The sequence below is a fragment of the Cyphellophora attinorum genome (assembly GCF_001299255.1).
Source record: "Cyphellophora attinorum strain CBS 131958 chromosome Unknown Contig5, whole genome shotgun sequence".
Taxonomy (NCBI): domain Eukaryota; kingdom Fungi; phylum Ascomycota; class Eurotiomycetes; order Chaetothyriales; family Cyphellophoraceae; genus Cyphellophora; species Cyphellophora attinorum.
The window spans coordinates 535,047-552,601 of record NW_017253233.1 but is presented as its reverse complement, the minus strand read 5'-3'; the positions used below and the strand labels follow the sequence as shown (position 1 = coordinate 552,601).

The following is a 17,555-nucleotide window of genomic DNA, read 5'->3' as shown; positions in this document are numbered from 1 at the left end:
AATGAGCACCACATGAGATCGTGATCTACTGTCCTCCAAGCAACCATGTCAGACAAGAAGGTGCCCGTGCCGTCAGACTATCTCGGGCCACAGCCCCAGAAGGTCAACCTCGATGCCAAAATTGACAAGGCTGCTGATCCACAGAAACTCGACTTTGACCCAGTAGCACTCAAGGAAAGATACAAGTCGGAGAGGGACAAGCGGCTGAACGCCAGCTTATCAGGCATCGATCAGTACAAGTATGTCGAGGGACAGTTCGCACACATGCTCCGGGATCCTTGGATTGAGCCAGGATTCAAGAGGGACTCCATCACAGAGACAGTGGACGTCGTGGTCATTGGTGGTGGCTATGGTGCTCAGCTAGTCGCTGTGAAGATGATTGAGTCTGGAATCACGAATCTACGCATGATAGAAAAGGCCGGTGGCTTTGGAGGGACTTGGTACTGGAATCGATACCCTGGAGCACAATGTGATATCGAGGTACGCCGTTCCCTATCTTTCACCGCTGTCATGCTAATCTTGTCAGTCTTACATATACATGCCCCTCCTCGAAGAGCTCAACTACGTTCCAACAGAGAAGTATGCCCACGCCAAAGAGCTTCTCGAGCACGCCGACCGGATTGGCAAACACTGGAACCTCTATGATCGTGCTCTGTTCCAGACAGAAGTATACGAGTGCAGATGGGACGAAAAGGCCAACCTCTGGACAGTCAAGACCGACCGTGGTGACACAATCAAGTGCCACTACCTCGTGCCCGCGGCCGGCCCACTGCATCGACCAAAGCTCCCAGGCACTCCCGGAATCACCACATTCAAAGGCCACACAATGCACTCCTCCCGATGGGACTACAACTACTCCGGTGGCGGCAACCTCGGCAGCCTCGACAAACTCAAAGACAAACGCATAGGCATCATCGGGACCGGCGCGACAGCTGTGCAGATAGTTCCGCACGTCGGAAAGAACGCCAAAGAACTCTATGTATTCCAACGCACACCCTCCTCAATCGACGTTCGCGGCAATCGACCCACCGACCCGGAATGGGCGGCGTCTCTCAAACCCGGCTGGCAAAAACACCGCATGGATAACTTCAACGCCATCGTCCACGGCGAGATCCTCTCCGAAGACCTCGTCTCCGACGGCTGGACCGACATCCTCCAAAAGCTCCTCGCCCGCATGACACCCGATATGGACTGGGCGACCATTGAAGCGGAGCGCCAACTCGCCGACTTTGAGAAGATGAACGAAGTCCGCGCACGCTGCGACGCTTTGGTTAAAGACCCACAGACCGCCCACAACCTCAAACCTTGGTACAACCAGCTCTGCAAACGGCCTTGCTTCCACGACCAATACCTCCAAACCTTCAATTTACCTTCTGTCCACCTCATCCACACCGATGGCCGCGGTATCGACGCCATCACTCCCAAAGGCATCATCGCCAACGGCAAGGAATACGAACTCGACTGCATCGTCTACGCTACCGGCTTCGAGCTTGCGACCGAATGGTCTCACAAGACAGGAATGGAGATCTACGGCCGCAACGGCCAGTCCATCACCGACTGCTGGAAACAAGGCTGCCGCACCCTCCACGGCTGGACGACGCGCAACTTCCCCAATTGCTTCTGGCTGCAGGTGGTCCAGGCAGCCTTATCGCCAAACTTCCTGCATGTCACGGGCGAGCAAGCGGAGCACATGGCGTACGTGATCGCAGAGATGAAGAAGCGGGGGTTTGCAACTGTTGAGCCCACGGCGGAGGCGGAGGAGGAGTGGGTAAGGACGATTGTGACACTGGGGGAGTTGCGGAGGCCGTTTCTGGAGGAGTGTACGCCGGGTAAGTTGCACCCTTTCCCTGCTCAACCCGTGTTCAGAATGGGTTGTACTATCAACTCTGCCCGAGGATGAAGAAGTGGACCCGTTGAACTCCATACCGTTCCTTCGAGCACACATTGCCCTCCCGAGACAAGGCTAACGAATCTCACAGGATACTATAACAATGAGGGTACGCCGAATCCAATCGGGGCGCAAAATGCGAGTTATGGGGCGGGCGCTGTCAAGTTCTTGGAGCTCATGAGGAATTGGCGAAAGGAAAATAAGCTGGAGGGATTGGATCTGAAGCCGCTCAAGCAGGCGAATTTGTAGTTTGGGCAGTGAGGCGGTCGTTGATGTGAGTATTTTCGTATAGCATGGCAGGGTAGTTAGCCCTCTTTGGAGCACAGAGATTGTGTAGAACATGCTCAGGCCTACATGAATGCCATCTCACGCGTCAGCCCAGCTGCAACCCATCCCCGGGCGAAGTTCCTCCCCGTCCACAGCAGCACCCCAATCCACCAAACCCGTCCAATCCACGCATCATACCACATCCCCTTCTCGATGCCATGCCGCCTCCTGATCTTTCGTACCAACGCTATCGCAACTCCTTCGACCACAATTGCAATACCATTCAACCCAAAGAACCGTGCTTCTCCAGCCGCCAATCTCCACTCCCCGTTCAGGACCCCGCGCACGCTGAAAGCGTGCACAAACGCACTGCTCGCGAACGCCCCGATCACCTTGCCGATATCAGCTGACTGATCCTCGCCCTTGCCCAACAGCTTCCTCTCAACCCATTCGCCAGGCCATACACCGTACACGAGGAACAGCCGGGCAAACAAGCGGTGCCAGCCATAGCTCCAGAACGCTCGAACCGATGTAATCTCCCACACACGCGTCGTGTACAGAGGTGGAAAGAAGCTCAACGGCGATGGTGAGAGCGGGTGACACATGATGGCGAACATAGAGTGCCCGGCACTGAACGCCGCCATGAGGAAGGCGCCAAGGGCTGCCGTCAGGAGAAGTTGGGTGTTCATGGGCAGGGTATCGAAGAGACCGTAGCGGTCGGTCCATGGGAGGTCTTCGTACTGTTGGAGATAGGTCACGTATGTGCGTCGGATGAATGCCCAGCTGACGAGAAGAACTGGGCCAGCGCTGAAGCCTAGGCTGTGAAGGCGATTGCCCAGTGTGGGGATCCATGTCTTGCGGGTGTGCCGGACATCGGCGGTTGTCCAGGTGAAGCCGATGCCGCGCATTGAGAGTTCGAGCTCTAGTGCCCAGGACGCGCGAGCGAGGAAAGTCTGTGGATAGTGCTCTTCGGTGTGGGCGGTCTCGTAGACTGGCGTAGGCGTTGGGCCGGCGAAAGTCGCGGAGAGTGCGGAGGTAGCTTGAGCAGCAAAAGACGGTTTGCGTGGTGTCTTGTTCGCAGCAGGTGTAGTCGAATTGTCCGACGTCGACGACTTGGTCGACGGAGAGCTTGTATGACCATTAACGTGGCCATTGGTCTCGCTCACACCAAGGAAGGCGTCCTTCAGTCCTCCGTTGCTCCACTGCTTGGTCAACTGGAACGAAGGAGATCTAGGATTGCTAGGTCTCTCAACATGCTTATAGTGGACGCGCCGAGGAATGTGGTTGAATAGATACGGGCTGATGAAGAACGCATCCAGAACCCGACACCCTCCGTAGATGCCTACGAGGCCGAGCTGGTATGTCAGGCCAATGCTTTGGGGCACATGATAGACAAGTGGCAGCCGTATGAACAATGTGCCCGCGACCAAGGCAAGGACATTCCGCAGCAGTTTGATAGCTGTGCTGTCGCTCGATTTAGGTGGCGGTGGTGCCAGGAATAGTAGTGCGATGTAGTAGATTAGAGGAGGACATATCGCTGCCTCAATCGTGAGTGGTCTTGAGCCGGGTATGGGATGCAGACCAGGCCGTGGCTCGGTCGTCAATGCCTGTTCCCAGATGGACTTGAAGACATCCATGGTCGGGCAAAAGAATGGGAGTAAAGAACGCCATCATTTCAAACTCACCTAAACGGCGGCAAGATGGGAAGGAAGGACCCATCATCGAATCATGACGTTGGATGTGCCAAGCATTGACGTTAGCAAGTACTAAGTACTCAGTGGAGGTTTCCCAAGGAACGAATCTACCCAGCTTCCTTCTTATCTTTGGCGGTGGCCGACACTGCGACGGAAGCAACGCTTGTTTGCGCTTGACCTTCCTGTGTCTGCCAGAAGCCTTCGAGTGTAATTACTTCCAGTTCCGACATGCTGAGCGCTCCTGCCAGCGGCTACCAGAGGTGGGCCGCAGTGGGTAACTGCGCAAGAAACCCCTTAACCGTGACTGCGCAATTTGCATCACATGCACGTGAAGCGATCACTGCCAGGTCAACAATGCGTGGCGATAGAGGTAAGTTCAGCAAGAGAACTTTTCACGTTGCAGACTATGAGCTATCTCAAGTGCCAGAAGAAGCTCTCGTGGGCTCAGATGGGAGAAGGCGTGTACATGTACTACTTGACAAGGCCTATGGCACTCACTAGGTTTTAGACTGATGGTGGGATTGATCTGGTCCTGGAAGAGGGTATGAAGAAGTGTGCTTTACTTTGTGGAGCGGTTATTGATATGTACAAGCATACTCCTCTTCCCAGTACAACTGCAATGCAATGGGGGTGCTATGACTGCCTAGCTACACTCACACGCAAGTTATCGCGGACATGGATCAACATTTGGTCCAAGTCCTCGGCAGGGTTATAAGCAGCCCATCATCGCGTGCCTCAGTGCTCTCCCAAGCCTGAGTGGACTGAGATGCAGACATCGAAGCGATGGCCGTTCTCGAGTGTCAGAACAAGAAGTTTTGGCCAAGTCTTGTCCACCAGGACCTCGACAAAGTAATGGACCCAGAATTCGGGACGACCGGCAGTATCTGGTTCTACTGGGACCTGCGCGTTATCATGCTCATGATCTCCTGTTTAGACTCGGCGGAGGAGACCTGTCCCCTCTCAGCAACAACCTCAGCAGGATTGACGATGCGATTGCCGAAATGCCCAGCACATGGCGGCTCCAGATCCACGTGAATTGAAACAGCTTGCGTGATGGTTATTTCATCATTTGCCCCAGCGTCTCAAGACTCTGGAGTGCCGACGTCTCGCCAGACCGATTCGTTGGCCCGATTCTAGAGCGAGGCACGTGTTCCCTCAATCGAGGAGACGGTCTATTGTACACCAAGAGTAGCGCAGTTGATCGCGGAATTGCTCGGCTGCCTCCAGACGACCAGCTGTGCCGACCAGCGGTAATCAACAGAAGCACATGCTGCGAACCTGTTCCACCAGCCAGCGGGCGGCGTCGCTGTCTGCATACTGGCCGTTCAGAGCTCCGGGAACACACCAGGAAAATACCGACAAGCACCCGTCGGAGAGAGCGAGGCGGTTGAAAGCGGCAAGAGACTGCGACATGATCAAGAGGCGAGGTCTGAGGCTACCCAAGCCACGAGCGCAGGCACAGCTTCGTGGCTTGACATTTGCGGACCATCAAGTCGCAACGGCAGAGTCTCTGAAGGCATGGTAAAAGCTCGGAAAGGGACTATTGTCGACCTCGAGAGCCAATTCTGATGCATGGCGCGATCATAAGCCAGAAACGGGAATCTTGGTAACGGCGGCTCAACCACGGGAAGCTGCCACAGATGAATCCAAGACTACCTAAGTACCGAATCGAACTCTCCTACCAATCACAGTGCTATCTAGGAGGTGGCATCAACGCCTCAAGCTTTTTTCTTCGACCTCGAGCCCGTTCGGTGGCGCTACAACACTGGTGCACATTGAGACCTCTCGGACCTTGGCTCCTGCAATAATACGAAGTTGTAGCGATCCGGGAGACTTCCGAAGTTCTTGAGGAAAATTCCTGCGGCCAAGCCATCATGCGCTATTGACCACACTTTAGCGACCATACCTTCCTGTGGTGCGGGATCATTTTCTAGCACCTGCGATCCAGATCAACCTAATACACTAAGCGAAAGATCTAAGCATTGGCACTCGCTTGGTTCGGCACCCAGGGTTCACTTCGGCTCAACCTGAGGCCAATCAACACAACGCCTGGAGGCCGCATACCGAATTAGGCTCTTCGGACGTCCCCCAACTCTCCTCAATACCACATGTCCCCGGACTCCAGATGGGAGCGCCTGGTGTAGTGAATATATCGACTACTCCAGAGTTCCAAGGTCTCTGCTCGATAGTCTCGCTTAAGAGTGCAAGGACACACTGTAGGTCCCCGGCAGCACGTCGGGCCCAGGACGGCTGTGGCAGTGGGAAATGCACTGATATCAGCTCCTGGTCTATATTATACCCTCTCGCCTGCTTGAGTTCAACTGGGGTTCATCACATTCTTCGTCCTACTATCCTCCCCTGCCATCAACATGACTTCCATTGAGAAGATTCCCGATACTGATGTGGAGCGAGTCAATTCCATCGACCGCGCGAAGAATGTAAGTCTTATACAACAGTCTTTCTCGTGCACTTCTGACTTCGAATGAAAGGTCGTCGAGGTCAAAGTGGTCAAAGGCTCCGAAGCCTACAATGAGGCCCTCCTGAAAGAGCCTGTAAAGTGGACAGAAGGCCGGCAGCTTATCCTGTTCGCTTGTCTCCTGGTCGGCTTCTTTTGCCAGACCATGAACGGCTTCGACTCTATGCTGCTGGGTGGTATCCTAGCCAACAAACGCTTCCTCAAGCACTTCAACGGCGAGAACAAGGGAATCTGGGCGGGCTTGATCTCCAGCATGTTTCAGATTGGTGGTGTCTCCGCGCTTCCTTTCGTTGGTCCAGCTATTGATACCTTCGGCCGTCGTGTTGGTGAGTCTGCATTCAAGTCATGCATCATGTTCTCACAATCGACAGGTATGGTCATTGGTAGCGTTGCCATCGTTCTTGGAACTGTGATCATGGCATTGACCTCGACCAATGCCTCCGAGGGCCAATTCATGGGTGGCCGTTTCTTCGTTGGATGGGGCGTCAGCATTGCTGCAGCTGCAGGTAAGTTCATTTTCCGTTGACCTGATGGAAGCTTGCTGACAGTTAACAGGACCGATTTGGGTGGTCGAGACTGCGCATCCTCGTTTCCGTGGTGTTATCACTGGGTTGTGCAACTGCACCTGGCTTGTCGGCGCGATCCTCGCATCTGGCGCAACCCGCGGCGGCATTGAACTCGAGGGCAATCAATCCTGGATCCTGCCGCTCTGGCTCCAGCTCTTCTTCCCGGGTTTGATTCTCAGTTTTGCTTTCTTCATCCCTGAGTCCCCACGATGGTACTACGCCCATGGCAAGCAGGAGTCTGCTGTCAAGATGTTGGCCAAGTGGCACGGCAATGGCAATCGCGATTCGGCGTGGGTCAAGCTCCAGCTCGCTGAGTACGAGTCCAGCATTGAGCGTGACAGCTACGACAAGCGCTGGTGGGACTACCGTGGACTGTTCAACACCCGTGCCAGCATCTACCGACTCATGGTTGCTTGCTGGTTCAGTGCTTTCTCTCAATGGTGTGGTAGTAAGTTGCCCTTTCTTCACAACGCGTTCGACCCTGGTTCAGAGGGCGTTCTACCGGCACTGGAGCGCGCTCTAAGTACCTTTACTGATCAATGCTATAGATGGTCCTCTTTCCTACTTCATGGCAGCTGTCCTCGATACCATTGGTATCAACACTGAGGTTGGCAAGACCAATGTCGGCCTGGGCTATAATTGCGTTCAGTTCGCAGCTGCCACTGTAGGCTCGTTCTTCGTCGAGAAATTCGGTCGTCGCAAGCTTATGCTTGCTGGCTTCTTCGGTACGTTCCGTCAAAAGTCGATTCTAGTGCAGGCACGCTAATCAGCGAACAGGGACTAGCATCATTTGGATATGCATGACTGGCGCCGCTGGCAGCCTCAACAGCCACCTCGTGTCAGGAAGCGCCAAGGACGGTGACGCCGTTTATGACAACGACTCCGCTGCGAACGCTGTACTTGGCTTCATCTTCATATTCGGGATCGTGTACTCGTTCAACATCACACCTTTGCAGTCGCTGTACCCAGTCGAGAACCTGTCCTTCGAGATCCGTGCGAAGGGTATGGCATTCCAGTCCTTCTTCGTCAATGCTGCTGGCCTCATCAACACCTATGCCTGGCCTATTGCTTGAAGCAGATTGCGTGGAAGACATATATCATCTTCATCGTCTGGTGTGCTGCTCAAGGTGTTGTTGCGTACTTCTGCTTCCCTGAGACACGCAGACGCACCGTAAGTCATCGCCCTCTCCCTCTGTCTGCCCAACAAGTATGCTGATTCATATGTGCTGCAGCTTGAGGAACTTAACGACATTTACAACGCTCCGAACCCGGTCAAGTTCTCAATCGCCACCCACAAGCTTGCACTCAACGAGGACAAGACTGTCGTTGCTGTCGATGAGGATGCTGCTGCCATGCAGATGTGAAGCACTCTCGATTGTACACGAGAGCTGCCTTAAGCATTCTCATGGTTGTCCAGGTAATGAAATGGTAGTCATGGTCGTAATGTTGGAGGGAATGACATTGTGCTGGGCCGAACTGGGAAAGCGCAATTGTCAGGCAAGGGAAGCCATGCAGTGAAAATAGTCTCTTGACTCGATGTTAATTGGACCTCTGCTCTATGCGAGCACTGAGCTGCTGTCAGTGATGACACGTCGCCTGTCCGTTCCAGCCAGCTTGAACTCAGCATTGAAGCAGCACCTTCGTATTCCCTCACAGTCCTAACAGCGCACCTCTAACTTTGTCCTTGTTGAGTTGCACCTTCCAGAACCTGGTCTCGTTGCAAGCATACAGCACGCCTTGCTCCCCGAAGCAGAAATTTGCAACTCCGCCCTCAATTGCGATCACTCCAAGTGGCACGCCCTCCGGGTTCCATACTTCTACGCCGTCAAGGCAGCCGGAGTACACATTGCCCATGGTGTCACACTTGATACCGTCTGGTACGCGTCCAGGTGCGAATGCGAAGAGCCGCTTGTTCGCAAGCATTGGCTCGCCGGAGCCGGGGCCTGCCGGAACGATGTCAAAGGCATAGATGTGAGACGGGCCTGCGTGGTCGAAAGGGACATCCTTGGAACCGTGAATTGCACCTGTGTCCGTGACGTAGAGGACTTTGAGATCAGGTGAGAAGCACAAGCCGTTTGGTCTTGTGAAGCCATCTGCTATGGCGCGTATTGTTTTGGTCTTGGTGCAAAAGCGGTAGACCTGGTTCGGCAGACTTGGCTTCGGGCGTATGCCTTGACCGTGGCCGTAGCAGGGGTCGGTGAACCAGATGGACTGGTCGTGTGGGTGGACAATAACGTCGTTCACGGAGTTAAAAGGGATGCCGTGGAAGTCCGAAACGATCACCTCAGGAGCAGGAGCTTCGGCAGAGGGCGGCGTGGGCAGTGACACAGCCACGATACCGTTGACATCGTCAGCACTCTGTGAGCCTTGAGCGCAGAGCAGAATCGAGTCTTGTTTGTAGTTCACGCCGCCGTTAGACATAGCATAGTGTACACCAGGGAACAGAAGCTCTTGGTAGCGGGACCTTCCAGGCTCTGCCTCATCATCATTATCATCGAATATTCGATACAGCTTGATATGCTTATGAGATGTGGCTTCGTAGCCGGCGGTGTTGTTGGGCAGTTGATTTGACGTGACGATTACACTCCTCGTGGCTTGGTGGTATATGCATGCTTCGTGAAAGAGCTGCTCGCCATCGCCACTCTCGCAGAGGAGCTGGCCAGCAGCTTCAGGTCCTGTGATGCGGTCGAAATCATTGTGATATTTGGTAAACGTGACCGACTGTGCGTTGGTCGTTGCCATCGTTCCGTCTGAGTGAGATTATGGGGTATAGCGCCACGATCGATCTCAGGAGCTTTCCACTAGCCGTCCGGACGTGAGACTCACCTGTTGGACACGCCTATGGAGGCTTTTTACGTCTAGAACACAGCAACGACTGATGATTTGAGTATTATTCTCGGGCTTTGACTGCAACAGAGGCCAGGTCGCACATCGGCAATTGCTTATCGAAGTACCTTCTCATCGGCAATGAGATTTTCTAAAGCCGGTGTCTGATTATGGCTATGTGCGCCACCTTTAAGTTTGACTCGAAAGAAGCTGGTCGATAGTGGCCAATGCTCTGGAGGTCCAGGTCGTTGTAGCAGGGGCGTATTCCACTAGTCCACAAGAAGTATAGTGACATTCCGGTCCCAGTCTCTAGCATCGATTCGACCTCGAACGACTACTCACCCCAATCGAGTCTCGTCGGACGTCACGAGACATGCAGGCTCCTTCAGCTTGCAAATCTCTTCAATGTCGGCGAAAGCGCCGTTCGTGAGCTGAATGATCACACGTGCGCAACACGACGCTAGTGACATCTGCCGACTTGACGATTTGGCAACACTCACTGAATAATTTGCGCCTATAGCCACGACTTATTTCTTTCCCCAAAGGTTTGGTATCAATGTTGAGACATGTCCATGGATGGACGATACCAAGCTGCTCGGACTCCCAGCAACCTTGTCGCTGCTCGCATCATATGAGGCGCAACTGCTCAAGTCTCCTAGTACCCGGTGTAGCAATGAAGGCGCAAGGCTGGTAGAGCTATCGATCCCTTCTCTGCTAGCGTCGGCATTGGATCTACTCCCTACAAACGCCGTGCTACATTAACGCAGCTCGCCGCGACCAGACGCGATTGCTGCATTGCGGCCGACATCATGGCTCAAGGTCTGTATAATGCGTGCCGGATCACGGTCAGCTGGAATCGGGGTCGGCACCACCTGGAAAGTTTGGGTTGACACGCAATCACAATTTTGAGTTCCACCACGTTATCCTTTACACAGCACTGTACCCCGGAGCGGCCCCAGACGGGCCCCAGCTGATCATGTTCGATCAATAATCCAGATCGCCTTCCTAGTACCAGCAATTGCCGACATAAAAGTTTGTCCAAAGACCGACGAACACGTTGACTTGAGTAGATATAACGACTTCCACTTCCGAGTGATAGGACCTCGTTCCAAGGTCAAATAGGTGTGAGCGACATCGTACAGTACCTCGTCTCGTCCAACAAATTTGCAGCAGACCACGCGGCGACATGGGCAAGCTTCGAGGAAACACGCTCTTCGGAGCCGTTACGGCCCTGACGGCTTTGGGGTTCATGCAGATCGGTACGCTCCTGGTTTTCGTCTCAGCAATACATGACTGACGCCCATCGCAGGCTACGACAATGGATTGATGGGCAACTTGATCAACGGCAAACCGTGGAATGACACTTTCGACAACCCTGATGCGACCCTGGTCGGCACAATCGTCAGCATCCTTGAGGTTGGCGCATTCTTTGGCAGCATCTTCACGGCCTTCGTCGGGGAAAAGCTTGGACGACGGAAGAGCATTCTCCTTGGAGTAGTCATCATGGCCATCGGTTCTATCCTACAAGCCACATCATATTCTCGAGCACAGATCATCGTTGCCAGAGTCATTGCTGGCATTGGACTGGGTGCGTGCCCTGAAAACCTAACTTGAGCCAGGGAGCAGCCTCTTGGTTCTGATCCTGCCAGTACATGGTCACTCTAACAGGCGCTATAGGCATCAACAACTCTACGGTCCCTGTGTTTCAGGCCGAATTCTCGCCAAAGGCTAGTCGAGGCTTGTACGTGTGCATGCAGTTGAGCACGCTGAACTTCGGCATCATGGTACGTGTCCTCTTGAACATGAGTTGGGCGAGACATCTTTCTCCTGCTTCTGTCCCCTCCGGTAGAGGCCCATTCTAACACGTGCAATAGTTGATCTACTGGATCGACTACGCATTCTCGTACCATGATGAAAGCTTTGCATGGAGGGTCCCAACAGCACTACAGCTGGTCTTCCTCATCGTCATGCTTGGATTAGCTCTCCTAGTCGACGAAACTCCTCGATGGCTCGTCGCTCATGACCGCTCGGATGAGGCATGGGAAGTTCTACAGAGAGTCAACTACAACAGACATACTGAAGAAGAGACCCGAGCACAGTTCGACGACATCGTGAATGTGGTCAGAGTACAAAACAGCATCAAGACCGGATCTTGGGCCACGATCCTCAAGAGCGACAATATCTCTAGTCGCCGTCGGTTCTTCATTGCATGCGGCATCCAGTTCATGCAGCAAGCGGGTGGTATCAACGCTATCGTCTACGTGAGTCATGGTTCCTGCCTTTTCTCTGACGCCGTCACGACTAACAAACCCCACAGTACTCCGGAACTCTCTTCCAAAAATCCATCGGCTTCAGTCAACACTTCTCCGGCCTCATGGCCGGCTTCCTGAACACCTGGTTCTTCGTCGCCTCCTTCATTCCCTGGCTCCTAATCGACCGTCTCGGCCGCAAGCCTCTGCTCCTGTCCATGATCTTTGTCATGGCCGCTGTCTTCACCGTCCAAGCCGCTCTCATCTATCAGGTCCAGAATAACACCCCGATCCAACACAGCTGCGGCATCGCTGCCGCCAGCATGTTGTTTGTGTACCTGGGTGCTTTCACTGTTGGTTTTCAAGCCACCGTGTGGGTCTATCCGAGTGAGATCCTACCGTTGAGGATGCGGCAGATGGGCAGCTCGGTCTCGACTGCAACGAACTGGTAAGTTCAAGTAGTCTTGTGGACCGCACCTCCTGGGCCCAATCTCCCCCACTACATGTCGCCTCTAACAACTGTGCAGGATTATCAACTACGTCGTGGTGCAGATCACGCCACCAGGTATCCAGAATATCGGGTGGAGGTTCTACATTATCTTTGCGGTGCTGAACTTTGTCTTCTTGCCCGTGATCTACTTGTTCTTCCCAGAGACGAAGGGGCTTGCGCTAGAAGACGTCGACAGGCTGTTCGCCAAGGATGATGGTGTGATGCATATGCTGCATGAGGGTAAGGAGGAGTCCAAGGAGATCGAGCATACCAAGGACTGATGAAGGGCGAGATGGTGGATCATTTGTGAAATGGATATGAGAGTACCTATCGTGAGGTGGTTGTGTATGTACAATTTGCAACCCGAGATGAAGGCGCCGTCGGGGAGTCAGTGCAAGCTACTAGGATTACATGAGAAGACACGAAAGCACAAAGGATGATATACATCAAACAATTACGCTATCACTGAGCTGTAGCTACGAACAGTCGACTAAACAAACAGGGGTATCATAACGTCCGTGGCTCAGGCCAATTCAGAAGACTCCATAACCTCGAATATAACGCTGGACATAACAAAAGTAGCTCACGCCTATGCTGGCTGTCTTCTTTGGCATTCCAGACTGAGAACCATAGACGCCGAGTCGTCGTACAAATTCGTTGATTCGGGTTTCCGTCTCACTAACCATCCTTGGGTCAATCCCTTCTCAAAAGCCCGCCCCGATCCAAGAGTCAGAGACGCGCTGTCCGATTTACTGGCAGTAGGGCGGCTAAGCAGTGCTCATCGAAGGTCCAGAGTTGACTTTCCTCCCTTCCCTCGAGAACAGCGGCCTGTGGCTATGGCGCTCGCTTCTGAGCACGCTGAAGGCGGTCAAGGCGTTTAGTATGAGAATCGCCGTGAAGATGAGCCTGTTAGGGGTCAAATGTGTCAGCGTCAAATTCGAATCTTCCACATAGGTGACAGGACCAGGGCGGGCTCTATGAGCAGAGCGCCAGATAATGACGTACCAAAGCATAACCGCAAAAGCCAGCAACGCCCCTGCTGTGCCCGTCGCCGTCCCACCAAAGAACGCTGCCAGCGCCGCAAACCCGCTCAACCAGAAGATCCACGTTACAAAGTTGAGCCCCAAGACCGCCCAGCCCAGCCAGCTATACCGGCCATGGCGGAGGAAATCCAGCAGGCCTACGACTACGAGGGCCAAAATCGTCCAGATGGAGGCGAAAAGGAGAAAGGAGTACTCGGAGGGGGTGTGGTTGCGCGTGAAGCGGTTGTCGTCCCATAGAGAAACTGCATAGGCGCTGATGCCGAGCTCGATGATGGAGAAGAGGAGGGCGAGGCCGTAGAGGGGGATGAGTGCTAGGTCGGGGAAAGGCATGGTTGAGGTTGTTCAGAGTGTCGGCCGAGCTTTCGGTTTTTTCTTCTTGAGGCTATGGCGGGTTTCGCGACGTTTGCAACCTTGGGAAAGCCTCTGGCACAGCAAACGCGTTGCGCTGATGATCAGTAGGGCAAGGCGTCGAGAAGGCGATAGCTCTTGTGCAAGGTGACGGATTGCAAACGCGATTCCTGCGAAGTCCAACAAAGACGAGACAAGAAATTGGCAAGAGTCATCCAAGATAATTTGATCATGTGGCTCGTTGTCAAACTCACAGTGGCTCACCGTCAAGCATGGTAGGAACGCGCGTTGGGGGCTTGTCACGAGGAAACAACCTATGGCATCATTTTTCCTGCCCACTGCCTGGGGCTTGGAAGAGATCGTCGCAAGTTCTTTGAGTGACACCAATAACGACAGGGATGCCAGGGGCGAAGACTTGAGAGGCGTTTGATTTGGCGAAGCCTGGCAACTGTGAGGCACGGCTGTTGGTGTGCCGGATTCGTGCTTACTATCATCGACATAGCCTTCGCGGGGGTAATGATCCTGTGAACTGAGAGCAATGAGCTCAGTGCCATCACCTTAGTTGATTTGCATGTTCAGCAGTGATGAAGAGACGCGATTAGCAGTAGTGGTAGGGTAGTGATCTCGATTTCGTAAGCCGAATTGTGGGGACTCCAGGCGTGGCTGACCTCTGAGCCACAATGCTGGGAGGTCGAGACGCCACAGCAAGCTACCGGCTTTTGATTGTCATGATTCCTCGTTCAATCTTGGATTCACTTTCGTGGGACGTCACCACGCGAGATGAAGGCATTGCCAATTGGATGGGCATGATTGTTGCTTGCTTGTGATCGTTCGAGCAGTGTTCGAGATTGAGGCGCAGTGTTCATCCCAACTACACCCAAGCTGTACGTTCGACGGGCTCCATCGTTGTTCACTTGGCTACTCTGCCTCGGGGAAGATTGTGCCTGAGCCACTGCTCGAGTCCTTGAGGCCAAGTCTGGTGTGAAACGAGTAGCATGGCACGCTTTGGGATCTGACCGCTACTGCCAATGCGTTGTTGGTGACCGTCAATCGATCGAGGGTGTATTGTAAGGTGGAGATTATGCGGTATTGACGATGCAACTTTTAGATTGTGACTGATTTCCTGACGTGCCGCAGCGTCAGCTCTCAAGACGTCAACTCATGCGTGGGACGCCGTGAGGCGGCATTAATTGAGGTCTCTCATGCGGCCTTTCTTGGAAGGTGGCAGGAACTTTGCCTTCCTTAGAGATTACAGGAGATCGCCAACGAGGTGTACGAGATCTGGTGAGTCTTGCTAAGGAGCGTCGGGCACCTGTGGCCACATCAGTAGAGCTGGTCCGAGCCTGCTGCGGACTCAACATATACTAGTATGCGTGAAATGTGCAGGTTCCAGCCTCGTGGTGCTGGCTCCGCTCCAGGTCATCTTCGTTCTTACCTCATGCTTTGCTTCCCAACAACGGACCTGCAAGTCAACGGGGACGGCTGAATCGTGGCAGAGAAACAGGATTCGTTCAACATCTGTGTTTCGTACGAAGCGGTGGACTGATATAGCCCTAGGTAGACCCCGTGAACAACGCAGACCTCAGCGTGTCAATTGCTGAACCGGTCGCGCATTGACGCTAGGGTCACTTCAAGGCGGGTGGACTTCAGCATGCCCTCAGACACGATGTGACCTCCTAAAGTTCCAAGCCGGCAGCAGTGGTCAATGTGTCAGATTCAAGGATTCCTTTTGAATTTGTTGTTCATTTCTGGAAAATTGCTGCAGTACCGGTCTAGTAGTGTGCCCTAAACCTCAAGCACGTTGTGGACCTCAGCTGTGCATGGTACGAACGCCAGCCCATGATCTGTCAACCTGCGCACATCATGTCGATGATGGCCAGTCGACCGCCTCATCCGCTGCAAAACACATCGAGCGCATCTATGCCGAAGCCTTGATCTTAGCAGCCGCCTTCTTTACCTCGAATCTCGCCTGCTTCTTCAACCGCATGACCTTGAATCGCTCGAAATCCGACAGGTTTGATCGCTTTTGTTGTTGAACGCGCTTCTTGGCATGTGTGTTATCGGCGATCTTCTCGTCGATGTTTTGGGCCTCCCAGAGCTTGCGAAGCGCACCAGTGCCAACGGACCGTGGCTGCTTGTCGATGACGATCTTGGTGAGGGTGACTGCGGAGATGGGGAGGACTTGTCGGGGTGCGGCGTATTCTTTGTTGGAGGAGGGACCATCGACGAGTACCTAGAACAACATTGTCAGTCCTGCGAATGGTCTCAGGTTCGTCTGGAAGCCGTACTCTATGTTGGTCGACGATTTCGACGATTGAAGCCCATTTCGTGGCTGAGGGGCCTTGACGGATGACGAGAACACGTCCTTGTTGAACGTAGAGCCAGCTGGCCTCGCCGATTTCGATCGAAGACATGGCGACTGTGTCGGAACGGCGTTTTGGTGTGGTCGTCGATAATGTTCGTCGCAACTTAGAAGTGTGTGGTCGAAGCGGACTCGGGCTAAAAAGTTGCGTGCGCTTGGCATTGGAGATCGCAGAGTGCAGTGGCCAGCTGACCAATCACAAACGACCTCAACTTGCAGCGACGAGGCGGCCCTGGGATTCCGACTACCGAGGCTCCTTCGCGGATCAAGAGCAATTGAGAATCGATAATTTACATCTTGGACTGATACCCTGTCCAACTTTTGGAATTGTAGGACGCACAGAAATATAATCTAGTGCGTTGTTTGCTACCTAGTCGCCACGAACATGCCCAGCCAGCGGCCGAGAGTGCTGCTGTTCGATATCGGTGGGGTGTGCGTTGTATCACCGTTCCAGGCTATCTTAGACTACGAGAAGGAGCAGAACATACCAGTCGGCTACATCAACTTCGGCATCAGAGAGCTAACACCACATGGATCGTGGCACAAGCTCGAGCGTGGTGAGATCAAGAACGATGAGCACTTCATGAAGGCGTGGAAGGCAGATCTTGAGAGGAGGGACATCTGGGCAAAGTTTCACAAGGAGAGGCTCAACACGACGAGCGAGCCTAAGGAGATTCCCAACATTGACACAGAAAAGCTGTACTGGACGATGATGAGCACCGCCCGAGTCAATGATCCTTACATGTATCCAGCGCTGAAGAAGCTGAAGGCATCTGGTCAATTCCACCTTGCGGCGATGTCCAACACCACTGTCTTTCCGGACGGCCACGAGTTCAATAATCGCACAGGAGACGACGATGTGAGAGATGTGTTTGAGATCTTTGTGAGCAGTGCACACATTGGGATGCGGAAACCGAATCGTGACATATATGACTATACGCTGGGTCAGATTCGAGACCGGTGGGGCAGCGATATCCAGCCTGAGGACATTGTGTTTGTGGATGACATCGGCGAGAACCTGAAAACAGGGAAGAAGGTTGGCTTCCAGACGATACGAGTCTTCCTGGGCAAGACGAAGGACGCTGTCAAGCAGCTAGAAGAGAAGACTGGACTGCAATTGTTAGAGGAGCCAGCCAAAGCTAGATTGTGATGTTGGCAAGCCTGGAATTAGATGTACGAGCAGTAGATACTAAGTAGCTTCGGACAAATAGTGTCGACGAAGTTGGTATTGAGCCTTGGTAGTACTTGCATATTCACACTTCTGAGGCACGAGAGCCACGTTAATTATGGCAGTCGCACTGCGACTCATGGGCTCAGCTGCTTGAGACACGGTGCTCATACCCTAC

At 53.5% G+C, this 17,555-nt stretch overlaps 8 protein-coding genes across 8 annotated transcripts; 4 read left to right on the top strand and 4 right to left on the bottom strand.

Annotated features, from left to right (window-relative positions):
- Nucleotides 1-45: 45 nt before the first annotated feature.
- Nucleotides 46-2,137, top strand: AB675_6862 (Pentalenolactone D synthase; the record flags this gene model as incomplete). The annotated part of the gene is made up of 3 exons (XM_018147186.1): nucleotides 46-480; nucleotides 527-1,829; nucleotides 1,980-2,137. 3 exons carry the CDS (start codon nucleotides 46-48, stop codon nucleotides 2,135-2,137), a joined length of 1,896 nt encoding a protein of 631 aa, XP_018003418.1.
- A 101-nt stretch (nucleotides 2,138-2,238) lies between these two features.
- AB675_6861 (uncharacterized protein) lies at nucleotides 2,239-3,792 on the bottom strand (the record flags this gene model as incomplete). The annotated part of the gene is made up of 1 exon (XM_018147185.1): nucleotides 2,239-3,792. The coding sequence occupies one exon, from the start codon at nucleotides 3,790-3,792 to the stop codon at nucleotides 2,239-2,241; it is 1,554 nt and encodes a 517-aa protein (XP_018003174.1).
- Nucleotides 3,793-6,218: 2,426 nt separating this feature from the next.
- AB675_6860 (Lactose permease) lies at nucleotides 6,219-8,255 on the top strand (the record flags this gene model as incomplete). Its single annotated transcript, XM_018147184.1, has 8 exons — nucleotides 6,219-6,287; nucleotides 6,339-6,651; nucleotides 6,697-6,831; nucleotides 6,881-7,339; nucleotides 7,440-7,616; nucleotides 7,669-7,916; nucleotides 7,970-8,062; nucleotides 8,124-8,255. 8 exons carry the CDS (start codon nucleotides 6,219-6,221, stop codon nucleotides 8,253-8,255), a joined length of 1,626 nt encoding a protein of 541 aa, XP_018003287.1.
- A 286-nt stretch (nucleotides 8,256-8,541) lies between these two features.
- Nucleotides 8,542-9,633, bottom strand: AB675_6859 (uncharacterized protein; the record flags this gene model as incomplete). The annotated part of the gene is made up of 1 exon (XM_018147182.1): nucleotides 8,542-9,633. One exon carries the CDS (start codon nucleotides 9,631-9,633, stop codon nucleotides 8,542-8,544), a length of 1,092 nt encoding a protein of 363 aa, XP_018003271.1.
- Nucleotides 9,634-10,903: 1,270 nt separating this feature from the next.
- On the top strand, nucleotides 10,904-12,737 carry AB675_6858 (Sugar transporter STL1; the record flags this gene model as incomplete). Its single annotated transcript, XM_018147181.1, has 6 exons — nucleotides 10,904-10,976; nucleotides 11,027-11,305; nucleotides 11,395-11,501; nucleotides 11,592-11,978; nucleotides 12,035-12,414; nucleotides 12,494-12,737. 6 exons carry the CDS (start codon nucleotides 10,904-10,906, stop codon nucleotides 12,735-12,737), a joined length of 1,470 nt encoding a protein of 489 aa, XP_018003202.1.
- Nucleotides 12,738-13,223: 486 nt separating this feature from the next.
- On the bottom strand, nucleotides 13,224-13,829 carry AB675_6857 (uncharacterized protein; the record flags this gene model as incomplete). The annotated part of the gene is made up of 1 exon (XM_018147180.1): nucleotides 13,224-13,829. The coding sequence occupies one exon, from the start codon at nucleotides 13,827-13,829 to the stop codon at nucleotides 13,224-13,226; it is 606 nt and encodes a 201-aa protein (XP_018003138.1).
- A 1,936-nt stretch (nucleotides 13,830-15,765) lies between these two features.
- On the bottom strand, nucleotides 15,766-16,261 carry AB675_6856 (60S ribosomal protein L14-B; the record flags this gene model as incomplete). Its single annotated transcript, XM_018147179.1, has 2 exons — nucleotides 15,766-16,080; nucleotides 16,136-16,261. The coding sequence occupies 2 exons, from the start codon at nucleotides 16,259-16,261 to the stop codon at nucleotides 15,766-15,768; spliced, it is 441 nt and encodes a 146-aa protein (XP_018003229.1).
- A 333-nt stretch (nucleotides 16,262-16,594) lies between these two features.
- AB675_6855 (Acyl-CoA dehydrogenase family member 10) lies at nucleotides 16,595-17,359 on the top strand (the record flags this gene model as incomplete). The annotated part of the gene is made up of 1 exon (XM_018147178.1): nucleotides 16,595-17,359. The coding sequence occupies one exon, from the start codon at nucleotides 16,595-16,597 to the stop codon at nucleotides 17,357-17,359; it is 765 nt and encodes a 254-aa protein (XP_018003529.1).
- Between the last annotated feature and the right edge of the window lie 196 nt (nucleotides 17,360-17,555).